Source organism: Pleurodeles waltl, chromosome 4_2, assembly GCF_031143425.1.
Source record: "Pleurodeles waltl isolate 20211129_DDA chromosome 4_2, aPleWal1.hap1.20221129, whole genome shotgun sequence".
Taxonomy (NCBI): domain Eukaryota; kingdom Metazoa; phylum Chordata; class Amphibia; order Caudata; family Salamandridae; genus Pleurodeles; species Pleurodeles waltl.
In genome coordinates this window covers 348,108,333-348,121,436 of record NC_090443.1, presented here as the reverse complement: position 1 = coordinate 348,121,436, position 13,104 = coordinate 348,108,333, and the positions used below count along the sequence as shown (strand labels likewise).

Sequence of the window (13,104 nt, the reverse complement as noted above, 5' to 3'; positions counted from 1 at the left end):
CAAATTAGCTCCTAATACGTTTTTTATTTTACCAACCAACAATTTTCTCAAACCAACGTTATTACTCAAAACTAAACGTTATACATACATAGTTTTCACGGATTTATTTTTTATAAAGTGACAAGTGATAGAAGATGAGCTTTTAAGAGACAAACAAACTGTTATGTGAATCTGATGTACTTTAAGTTGCTAATGGGTACATTACATTAATACAGTATTTTCTCTATAGAGTCTTTAATGTAAAATTTTCATTTATTTGAGTTGATTCATTTTTTTCTATCTTTTGGAAACAATTTAAGAAAGCTTGATTGTAATTTTCTTTCAAGATCAAATCAATATTATTTTGATCCGTTGTTGTGGGTTCCTAAAAGCAGTGGGGCCTGTAGGCAGGTGCCTACTTTGCCGATTTGGTGATTCGGCACTGCTCTTTCATTACAGTTTTCAAGATGAATGTTATTAATGATGGGTAGAAATCAGTTCATGGAATGCCTCTTTTCATCTTGCCTTTTGTATTTTTTGTGGCGAAGCTGAGTGTTTTGGCTGTGGAACAAAGCAAACTTTTCTATTTGAGCTGAAATGGAAAATGTTTCTTTATACCACTCCTAAATTGTAAATATTTTTAATTTTTAAAATGGGTCCTCCCTGTTTGCATAAACCCATTGTTCCTCCATCTACATTTCCCTTCTCAAGTCCAGTATTAGGTGACCTTTCACTTTTTGGGTCGAGCCTAGGCTGAGCGGAAGCAATGTCTCTTGACATGTTGTAATCTACATCTGTGGGCTTGCAACACACCTATCTCACACCCACCACTTTCATTCGTTCCATGGCTTGCCTTTCAAAATTCCCTTGATTTTGTAGGTGAATGCTTTACTTTTTCCCGCCTTGAGGCTACTTTGTTGAAGCCTTTGAGACTGACCCTGCTACATGGATTATTGCACGATTGGCCATATACCTTAGTGTGGTGCACTACTTTTTCTTTTGCCTCCCCACTTCGTGCTGTGTGGCCGTATGCTGTTTCTTCCTCTTCCTTGTTTTGGGCATGCTGCTGTTTTTTTATAGTTTCTGCACACAAAGGCTGCAAGCTGGACGGGGGTTCTTTATAATTTTTATTTTTTTATTTTTTTAAAGGTTCATATCGTGCAAATTCGATCGGAGGAGCACTTTACATGAGGATGTGAAGTTTCATAGAGCAAACTCAATCGGAGGAGCGTTTTTATGACTATGTGAAGTTTCATAAAGTGCAACTTTGATCAGAGGAGTGCTTTACATGAGTACCACTTAACAAGTTTAGCAGTTAAAAAATATACAACTGGAGCATTTAACACAGAACAAAGCATAGAAATCCTCAAAGCGGCTCTCTCGGCATAGTAGGAGACCCGATACTACAATATTTACTGTACTTGGGAAACTCGTCCCATAATGCTTTGCGGGGCATTTCTCTTTCAAACCCTAATATCCTTGTGCTCGTGTTGTATTTCATTTATTAAGTACTATGGGTACAGACGTTTGAAAGAAGTGTGAACCTCATCTCTGAAAATAAAAATGGCAGTATGCAGCTTATAATCGTTTGCAACATGAATTTTATGATGTTAGTATCACTGAACATATCCATCTGTATTTATCCATATTTATTTTTCTCATCTTAGTGGCATTTATCCATATTTATTTTTCAGTTGGTGAAAGATTTCTTGTTATCAGTTTAAAACTAAATAGGGAAGATAGTTTAGAGCTGAACAGCCTGTTTTCTCTTTGCTTAGACTTAAGATGTAATTCGAGTCAGCTACCTCCATGTCACATTTTAAACTGGCTCTGGCAGCTGGCATTGTAAGACAACTCAACCATTATAATTTGTCTGAGTATAGTTGCAATGTAATTTTCCTATTAATCTTAGGATTGATGTTACAACTAGATTGCAACATTGGCATTACAGGCAGGTTTTTAAACAGGTATTACAGGTTTTCATGCATTACAAACAGTACACAACAGAGCATTCTGATACTTACAAAAGTGGTTCATCTTTCATACAGCGTGTTCCAAATCCTGGCTTGTTCAAGAAGGCATCAGCAAGGCCAGCCATCTGTTCACTGCCTGGCCTTTCATTGCTAAAAAATTGGAATTCATTTTAAGAGAAATGTGAAACAAATTTTCATGATGTTGCTAGTATTTGCAAAGTGTTATTGATAACGACAATGGCCTGTTAAATTCCAATCAATTAGGATTACAACCTCAATGCAGCATGGATTCAGAGACCATCCAAATAATGGAAATTGTTCTCCAAACAACTGACAATAGTAATGTATGTCTGCTGACACTACTAAAGGCCTGATTTAGATTTTGGCAGATGAATCACTCCGCCACATCGGTGATAGATATCCCGTCCACCAAAAAATAAATCAGGCCCTGATTCTGTTAGCACCTTTATACATCATTGGCCATCACACACTAGTCTCCACTTATCCACCAGAATGGAAATTAAAGACCAAGGGCCAGATGTAGGAAGCCGTTTGCATGGTGCAAACTGCAAAAATCGCAGTTTGCGCCATGCAAACAGCCTTCTGCGATGCACATTCACAATTTGCGAGTCGGTACCGACTCGCAAATTGTGAATGCGACTCGCAAATAGGAAGGCGTGTTCCCTTCCTATTTGCGACTCGCATCGCAATGCAGAATTGCTTTGTGACCGCGAATGCGGTCGCAAAGCAATTCGCAGTTACCACCAGAGTCACACTGGTGGTAACTCATTTGCAAAAGGGAAGGGGTCCCAATGGGACCCCTTCCCCTTTGTGAATGTGGGCAAAAAGGGTTTTTCAGAGCAGGCAGTGGTCCAATGGACCACTGCCTACACTGAAAAAACGAAACCAAATGGTTTCGTTATTTTTTTTATTTTGCAACTCGTTTTCCTTTAAGGAAAACGGGCTGCAAAATAAATTAAAAAAACTACTTTATTGAAAAAGCAGTCACAGACATGGAGGTCTGCTGACTTCAGCAGGCCACCATCCCTGTGAATGCAAGGACTCGCTATGGGGTCGCAAAATGCGACCCACCTCATTAATATTTATGAGGTGGGTCTTTGCGACCCCATAGCGAGTCGCAGATGGTGTCTGAGACACCGTTCTGCATCCAAACTTGCGATTCGGAAATTGCGAGAAGCACGACTCGCAATTTCCGAATCGCAAATTCGGACCTTGCTACATCTGGCCCCAAGTGCTGCAATGGTTTCCATCTTTCTTCTAAGACCCATCACAATTTGTTAAACTTGATTTCTTCATCTCTCTTAGTCTGCTGTTAAAATGAAGCTCAGGGCTTCATCATTTCACCAGTATTGTTCAATCTCTGTGTGGAACCACATGATAAGATGTCCAGAAAAAAGAGATCTGTCTACACCAATATGCAGACAGTACACAAATCTGTCTTAAAGTATTGATCCCATCTGACATCACAGCCTCAAAGTCTTTCCTAATAAACCTGGCAAACTGGAGGAGTTCATTTTGCCAGCAAAACCTGACATATTCCACTTCACAAAAACACTCCTTGCTTGTACAAAATGGCTACTTCAACTCTCTTACCTTGGATTCATTTCCAAATGGGTCTCATCTGCCAAGTTCTTTGGTTTCACTATTGACCACATTCTCACTGTGGCACCTAACATTGAGAAACATGCAACAACTACAACTTTGCAACTATTTCTACTGAATAAACTAAAACAATAATGTGCAGATTTATGGAAAGTGGGACTGCACTGAGTGCGGCGCCACTTTCCCTGCGCCCCTTAGTACCCCTCTACAGCCACCATGTGTATGCCATATTTAAAATATGACGCACCATGGTGCAGGGTAGGGGGCAATAGGGTCATTCTATGTGACACTATTGATGTACTCTGCAGTAGTGCCAAACTGTTGGCGCTACTCCTGCAGAGTACACAGGGGCCAATTCTAAATAATGGAAGCCCCCTTTTAACGCCTGCTCTGAGTAGGCGTTAAAAGTGCCGAAAAAATTGAGCCATTTTTCAGCCCCCCTAATTGGGAAATGCTCCCCCTTGCAACCATTATGCCTGGCACAGGCATAATGTGGTGCAAGGGGTTTACAAAGTGGCGCAAGGCAAGCTTAGCACCACATTGTAAATATGGAGCGTGGGAAATGCTACCTTAGCGCCACATTTGAATCGAAATAAATGCCGCAAATGTGGCTCAAGGTGGCACCAGGGGCTCATAAATATGCCCCTAAATCCCCGAGTCTGACTTCAGTTCAGCAGCGCAGTCTCTGTCCACTCTCTCCTCGATAGGGGCATCAATCTACTCTCAGGTCTCCCAAAATCCACTCTAGTAACCCCTCATTCATGTGGTGGCAGCTTGCCTTGATAAAGGTGGAAAAAATCAGATTACATAAACCAATTTCTGAGAGATCTACATGGATTTCCCTCTAATCGGAGAAATAACTGTAAAAGGGCCCGAATCACACACAAATTGTTACATCTAGGCCTCCCCAGATACCCAGAATGCAAGCTACACAACTCAGGTGAGAGAAATACTAGAGGCAGATGAAAGCCCCTGCAGGAAATACCAAAACAAAAAATCCAGAGAATGCAACGCACATTCTCATGTCAAGCTCCCGAATCTGGAGCAAACTCACAGAGAAATTAAAAACTGTACCCACCTTGCTTTCATTTTCGAAAGGCCTTAAACATCCACTTTTCAACTTTCACCTAGCAGACTAGACACTGCCACATGTGGAATTAACATTACTGTTTTGCTCATTAACAAGAACCAAGTTTTCTGGTCATTGTTATCTGTTCCTTGTATGGGCTCAGTTTGCACTACATATTTATCTTCTACAAATAAACATAGAAAGCTTTGAGTTAATCGCCTTGCTAGTATCATCTTCACTTTTTAGATTAGCAGACACACAAGATATTCAAATCATTGTATGCACTCCAGTCTGACTTCTTTACCCTTTAAATATTGAGATGATATATTTTCAATACCTATGCCCACTGAACAACTGCCTAAAGGCATCTAAGTAGCACAAGTCCAAGATGTTTACCGATTCATCAGGTCTTTCTCCCTTGTCATTATAATACACATGCTGTAGGATTTCGGAGGTGTGTGCAGCCATGTTTCCTTAGAGTCTAACCCTTTTGCAGAAAGATTGAGGTCATGAATGAACAGTAAAAGTGTTTTACGTCTCAGTAGCATATTTGAAGAGCTGCGATTTCAAGATGTGTACATTATAGATTGAAACAAACAATGTACTTTGAATAGGTATATTCCCAGTCTACAGTGATGGCTCACTAACTACTTAAATTTCCTTTTTTAATCTAATATCTCCCTCAGATATACATGTTTTCAAGCGCATCAAATGCAAATTCTTTAGGGGTAAGGAGGCATGTGAGGATAGAAGGGGTGGCATGGGAAAGTATGAGTGGGTTCGAGGAGGCAGGTAAAGTTGGTTGGAAAGCCCAGGAAAGTCTCATAGGTTTAGAAAAGGCAGACGTTAAGAAAGAAGTGCCTGGAGTAGGAGTCCCAGTTGGAGGATGTTGTACATGAGTAGATGGTGGTGGTGAAGGTGAAGGGAGTGGCTGATGGGAACAGATCCATTCAATGTCTAGCAGAGCTGTGCCACATCACTGAAGGTTGCATGTGGAGGTGTGGAGTGGTGGAAAGTGAATGGGGAATGTAATACTTCACGGGGCAGCTGCCTCTAATCCAAAAATCATCTCAGGATATCTGTGAGCCTGGGGAGTAGAGGGGACTCCAGGTCCACTGAAGTGTTGTGTGGAGGAGGGAAGCAATAGGAAGCGGTAAGAGATAAGTGACATGGTGAGAGAGGGTGAGATACTATTCATAAATAGCATGGCTACTTTTGATTCATAGAATCATTTGCAATGGTGTGTATGAGGGGCAAGGGGCTATTGAATGGTGAAGAAGAGAATAGGTGGGATGTATGTTACATGGAGAGAAGGTGGAAGGTGAGGAAAAGACTAGGAATGTGAAGAGGGGAAGGTGAGTGATAGTGAAGAGATGCAGGTGAGAAAATGGGGGGAACCGTGGAGCCAGGCAGAGAGGGGTACAGGGTAAATGCAGCACATAAGAAATTAGAGGAATGGAGGGATATTGTGGGCTAGACGAGGATGGGATCTTGTTTGACATTGGCATGGCTGCTTCTTATCCTAAAGTGGAGTGTAGAAGAGCAGGAAGACTGCCTCTGACACTCAGAACTTGAGAGGTTACATTTGGGGGTTCAGTAAGGATGCAGTGGGGAGTAGGGGTTGAAGGCTAGATGTGAGATGGACAGGTATGGGTGAGATTGGGTAAAAAAGTTCAGAGCTGGTGAAAAATGTAAGATAGCTGGGATGTGGGGAATGGGGGAGAGTTGGAGATGGGAAAGAAGTCAGGTAAGAAGAATGGTTTCGGAATGGGGCAAAGTCAGGATGCTGAGAGTTGAATGTGAGGCCAAGATGAGGGAGAAGTGGTGGAGAAGTGGTGGAGTGAAAGAGGTTAAAGGTTGATACTCAGATCTTTTTCAAGGGTTGCTCTGCTCTTGTATGCATGGGTGCCTTGTAACTGTCTCTGACGTGGTCCACCCTTTGAAGGCGAGATCTGGGACATAAAGTATGCTTCTATGTGGAGGCAAGTGCTTGCAGTGGGTAAGAGATCTTACAAGGGGTTGTTTCACAGCCAATAAAGCAAATAAAAACACAGAAAAGGTTATCACTGCAGGAAAGATCTGGCAAGAGAGATCAGGCACCTTTGGTTTTGATTGATAAAGAAAGTTTCTATTTCAATTGTTGCAGGAAACTAGATCAGGACCTCACATTAGTATGCAAGGGCTAAGATGCCAATTATTAGTTTTGTAGCAAGATGGTGCATTTTATAGAAGCAGGGAACACTAGCAGCTATGAACTCAAGTGCAACATGAAGCACCTCCATCTCATTTCATACTCTACTTCACATCCAGGTTACATGCTTATCTCAAAACCATATGTGTTGATTGTCAATTGCTTGATCTGACTACTACTTGGCACTTCTAGTGACATACACTACACAAAAGCAAGTAACTGGTGTTACAACCAACATAGGGTAAAGTGATTCAAAATAAATACACACATGTAGACACATTTTAACTGAGAAAAGGATGAAAGACAAGAGAGAAAACAGTAATGTAGGACTAAAGCCTCTGACCTGAAGAATGTAAACTGCTGTCCGTAAATCCAAGGGTGTAATGTTAGACTAGGATATTCTCCAAACGGAGGTACGATGAGTGTAAATATCATCGCTAGCAGCACAAAACTTGCTGGGAGAACGATCTGTAGAGAGTGCAACAAACATAAACAAGGACATCAACACATGAAACACAGACCACACAGTAGGGAGGAACATGCATCTTGGGTAAGACATGTGAACTTCACAAGGTCAAATTCTAAATGTCCATGCAAAATCCTGAAGCAATCTAGATGTACCCGCACCATAGTTTAAAATATGAATTGCTGAGAAGCTGACTACCACCATGCTCCAAGAACAAAAGAAAAAATAAGGAGCGCAGTTCATGACAATTCAGTTAAAAATATTAGTTTAAGTTCAAATTTATTGAATGCGTATTGTCTATTTATAAAGGAATGTGAGGAACCGGCTGACAGGAGTGGAAGTGCGGTTGGAGATTTAACACACCTTAGTTAAACTCCAGAAAAGAAGACTGCCAGAACTTTACAGATATGTTAGAAAACCTCCTTGAAGTACTCTTTAGCTGGCTCATAGTAGCCCAGAGTGAGTTCAAAGATTTTACTAAAGTAGAGAACGGTTTTGAGGGAGGAGCGGAGAAAGTGTAAATCATTAACATAACTGTAATTCAGTGAAAGCTCATAAGGTCCGACCATAGTTATTTATAAAAAATATATATTATTATTAGGAACACAATAAAAAGATTGAAAACATTTTATGTACTGAGCAAGTATATGGAGACCAATGTGGGACCTTCAGGAGAAGCAGTGCTTCTGGGAGTGAAAACCCACAAATTAGTATAGTTATTTAAAATCTTGAAATTGGGTCTGGCCATGGAAGAACGCTTCAGTCTTTGATACAGAGTGAAAATGTTTCAAGTGGAATGGCTCCAGATACTGGAAGAGTATTATTCCACGACCTTTTATAGCTATTTCTAGAGCAGCAGATTACATTTATTTGAAAAACTTGAAAACTGTCTATTGGAACTAGAAGTTTCAGGGTTGCAGAGGGTTGATGTACGATTGTTAGGTTGCTATAGTAGCTTTTACCAGCTGATTTGTTTTGTCTCTGGTATTTATGTGTTTGGTTTAAAATTGGATTGTGTTAGACCTGGCATCCTTCGTGTGGTTTCCCCTGACTCTTTGCCTCAGACTTCCTGCTTTGCTGACCTCATTTGTGCTGGCTTTAGGATGCTTTAACATTGCTAACTATTGCTAAATTGATTGTGCTCTCTACTTAAAACATTGCAACATTGGCTTATCCACATTTGGCATATTTAATTTACTTATATGTCCCTAGTAACATGCACAACCAGTGCCCATGGCCTGTAAATGAAATGCTATTGGTTGGCCTACAGTACTGACTGTGCCACCCACTTCAGTAGCCCTTCAAACATGTCTTAGGCCTGCCATTGCAGAGCCTGTGTGTGCAGTTTTAAAATGCCATGCCAGTATGGAAAGTAACCCTCTTGTGAGGCCCAAATCATCCTTTTTGGTACATAAAAGTGACCCCTAAGGTATCCCTAGGAAGTCCAAGGTTTGGGTGCAGTGCATTTAAAAAGTAGGATGTGTACTTTTTAAGTTTTACAAGTCTTAGTACTGAAAAACTCTTAAATTCCTTTTTCAGTACTGAAAGGCCTATCTCACTCATAGGATGACATTGGGATTACCTTATTTCATTTTATAAGTGTAATTTCCAATTGGAAAGAGATGGGACCCCCAAGTTTGGTGTCTCTGGAATCACAATTTAAAATCACAACTTATGGTGAAGTCGGATTTTTAAATTGTGATTCTGAACATGCCGTTTTTAGAAAGTTGACATTTTCTTACTTTACCCATCTGGTGCCTTCTCCCTGTCTCTGAATACACCTCTGGGGTGGGTGTCAGCTGGGCTTTGTGCATTCCCTCCAGACCGACAGCCGCACACAAAGGAGCTTGTGTATGACTGATGGGCCGTCCACTGCCTGATGGGCCATATTGGGCAGGATGGGAGGGCGGAGCTGACACCTGTACACCTAAATGGGCTGTCACCTGTCCCCACACAAAGGGCTGCATACCCCCCTGTAGTGAGTCTGGAGCCAGGACAGGAAAGGCAGGGACTTTGTGCATTTCAAAGACCTCTCTTTGAAGTCTCCTCCACTTCAAAGGTACAACTGGGTATAAGTACTGGACCGCAGACACCATCAACTGAGTACACTTCTGGACCTGTGGATGCTCTGCCAGGAAGAAGGACTTCTATGCTGCTGAAAGGACTATCCCTGTGCTGGACTCTTGCTTTGCTGTACTGACCTGCTATCTGCTGCCCTCCTTGCCTGGTAGAGAGAAGGGCTGGACCTGCATCTCTCCAATCCAGAACCAAAAATGACTCCAAGGGCTTGCTGGCAGGCTTGTCTTCTGTTCTTCTAAAGTCCCACCTGCCTATAGCACCTGAACTCTACCATCTGAGAGTCTTGCCCTGCCAAGAGTTGCCAATGCAGTCCTGGTCTCTTGGAAGTGGGTATAAAGTGCTGCAGCTGCCAAAATCCACGCATCGACGATGATACAGCGCTTGGAACTGGCACATCTCCAAAGGATGCATCGCCGTTGCTGTGAGGATCGAGGACATCTCATCACTGATAATGTGGCACATCACCTTCATTGCAGATGCATCTCCAACTTTGCAGAGCCGACACATTGCCTACATCTTCAGGATCAATCCTGACACACCGCCTCCTTTCCTCCTCATATCTTGTCCTTGACGTTGATGCAACCACGAAACAAGGTACTACTTCAACAGGCCACAGGTGGTCCCTGTATCTGACCCGCGCTCTATCATGGTCATTCTGAGCTTTTGGATTTGACGCAGTCTAATGCAACCAGATAGGCCTGGTTGGTGCTGTATGCTTTTAAGCACTAAATTTCAGTTTACTTTTTAAAAATGTATATCTTGAGTTCTACTTAATGTATTTTTGGTCTTGTTTGTTTATATGATTAAGCTCTATGTTTCTAACCAGTTGTGGTATCTTTTTGTGTGGTGTTTTTACTGTTTTACTGTTTAAAGTGTTGCTCAAATACGTATCACAATTGCCTCCTAAGTTAAGCCTGACTGCTCTGTGCCAAGCTACCAGGGGGTGAGCACAAGTTAATTTAGTGTGTGTTGGTGACTTACTCCGACTAGGATTGTGGTTCCTGCTTGGACAGGGTGCATACCCCTGCCAACCAGAAACCTAATTTCTAACATATTGTAGCAAGACTTCCTGCTTGTCATTGCTGACAGAATAAGGCCCCATGAGGAGCAGGGCACCTGAACTGTTGAGAAGAAAAAGTGCCCAGGTTGCATGGCCTACTTTCACTATGGATGAAATTAAGACTGTTCTTCCGATCAGTCTTCTTCATGAAATGGCAGGAGGACAGCAAAAGAGCTTCATAATTTCTGGATGGTGTGTAACTGAGTGCAGGCTGGGTTTTCAGGGCAGCCTACCTTCGATTCGGACCTCTTCCAGACCAGGGATTCAGACAGGAATCCATCCTGACAAACAGAGCTATGCTACTGGGTAACTGGATCCCTTCTCCAGGGAAGGCAGGTGGAATGATAGTATCTACAGTCACCTCTTAACCTTGTCAGCTCTGCGGCTAGAGAGGTGGTGTCACTGGTAGGGCACTGACCCATGCCACCTCCAGACTTGCCATGGGTCAGGGGCAAAGCTGAATTATCCCACTAGCTAGAAATGTGAGTTATACCCTAGGTCTAGCCAGGTACTATGGAGCAATAGGGAGAGGTTTCAAGGAAATTGTGTTGGTGTGGACATCTAAAGACCCCCCTCTCAAAAGGTAATTTATTACCCATAAACAAGCAAATGCCACTCATAAGGAGCACATCTTTACATTTGAATTCTGTTTGTCTAAAAGGTGAAATCAGGGTTACATGAAACCAAATCCATAGAGTGGGAGCTAGTGCTGAAGCAGTTCTGCAGGACAGCAAATGATCCACATGGAGCACAGTGAACGGGGCAATGGGGTAACCCTTTCTTCACTCTGTAGTGCTGCTTCATCCTGGAACATTAGATTGTGCTCAAAATGTAGCACATTTCATTCAGTAGCACTTCTGCATCTAAATTCAGAGACAGCCAATTATCAGTACTAAGAATTCTTGAGAAATTACTACCAGATGGCCATGATCTAGTGGTTGAGATTAATTTAAGCAATCAATCCATCACCTCTGACTTTTATTGTTCTCAGCAAGTTCTGCTGTGCAACACTGGATGTGCATTCATTGATGTGTTGGGTCCTTCCAGGAGAATTTAGCTTCAACAAGCTCCAAAGTTTCCTCTATTGGGCTTCTCTTTGCAGCCCACTTCTAAGGCATGTGATAAATGTTTCCAAGGATGTATTTTGGGAACTTAGCAGAGCACTACTGTCGGGGTCCTACCTTAGGAAGCAGCAGGTGTGCCTTTGAAGCCAGAAGGACAAGATGTAGTCTGCCACTCTTTATCCTGATACACAGTCTTCTGAACAACAAGCCAGTAAGAAAGATCTTCACTATGCAGAATCTAAACTCCAAAACTTTATAAATTTAGAGTAGCACAGGTTGGAACATTTAGCGGCACATGTCCATTTCATTAGTTGATATCACATCACATTAAGTGAATAATAGTGTGTGACGTTTCCATCAATTTCATTACAATGGGGTATTCATTCAAACTTTAGCTGGGTGATAAGTCCTGAAAATCTCACTGCTAATTACTAGTTTAACCAAGATGGCTTTCTTGATTTTCTCCAATTTTTGATGTATTACAATGTAAGCAGGATCAAAGTATTTTTCGCTAGGAAAGCTCAAAGTGCCCTCACTCGCACTAGCCCATCCAGATTCAAGGCTCAGTAAAACATAAAGCCATATAGGGCAGGAGTGGAGCCTTTGATGCCTATATAATATATATACTTGCATTACTCATAAAAAAAGAAGTTAGAAACTGAGTTATAATTCTGGCTAAACGAGTAAACCCACTGAAATATTTCAATTATATTTATGAATACACACAATACATGCCATAACTCATACCATAATATTCTCCTATTATCGAATTGTGTGCATCTGTGCCAATGTCAACAAGGTGTTTTGTGCATAGTGGATGCTGTGAGTTATGCCATATGTTGTGTGTGTCCAAAACTGAGTTATAATTCTGGCTAAAACAAGAAAACCCACTGAAATTTTTCAATTATATTTATGAAAACACACAATACATGCCATAACTCATACCATATTATTCTCCTATTATCGGATTGTGTGCATCTGTGCCAATGTCAACAAGGTTTTTTGTGCATAGTGGATGCTGCGAGTTATGCCATATGTTGTGTGTGTCCACAAACTAAACTAGTAAAGTTCAGTGATTTTTACATTGAACTACAACCATAACTCACTTTCTTTTCAATGAACTTCATTGTGTTTCTTTAATGCACTTAATTTCATGGGTAGTGTGCAGGCCTCGGCACGTGGCCTGCACTCAACCTGCCAAGGACGTCCAACTGCTGTGGTGCACAGCTTTGGGTTGGCAGGGTTGAGCCCCACCCTCCACGGGACATGGCCTTGAATTATACCCATCTGGCTTGGGCACTGGGGTAGGGGTCATATCTCCTGACTTCCAAGCAAAGCCAGGTGCTCATTATAGTGTTTGGCTTTGCTGGTGCTCTTTTTTATACTGCCTGAAACTTACCAGTCAGAAGGAATCAAAAGTTAAGCACAAAATGATGGTCAAATCCAGCATTGAAAATGGCTGCTGGACAGCTTGCAGGTCGGCTTCAAGTCGCACAGCATTTTTGGCACTTTTTTCTCAAGAAAGCCTTTTATTGTCCAAATGTCTGGGTACCACTGATCACTGCTCTCATGGTGGTCACTTTTGGGGTTGGTCTCCCAT

At 41.8% G+C, this 13,104-nt stretch overlaps 1 protein-coding gene across 3 annotated transcripts in view; it reads right to left on the bottom strand.

Annotated features, from left to right (window-relative positions):
* Positions 1-13,104, bottom strand: part of ABCA4 (ATP binding cassette subfamily A member 4) — a 1,046,570-nt gene that overhangs the window by 246,871 nt on the left and 786,595 nt on the right. For all 3 annotated transcript variants that reach the window (XM_069231419.1, XM_069231421.1, XM_069231420.1), the window contains 2 exons: positions 7,179-7,303; positions 2,004-2,102 (listed from right to left, as the gene is read on the bottom strand). In XM_069231419.1, the coding sequence (XP_069087520.1) occupies positions 2,004-2,102; positions 7,179-7,303 (224 nt within the window). The remainder of the gene's footprint in view (positions 1-2,003; positions 2,103-7,178; positions 7,304-13,104) is intronic.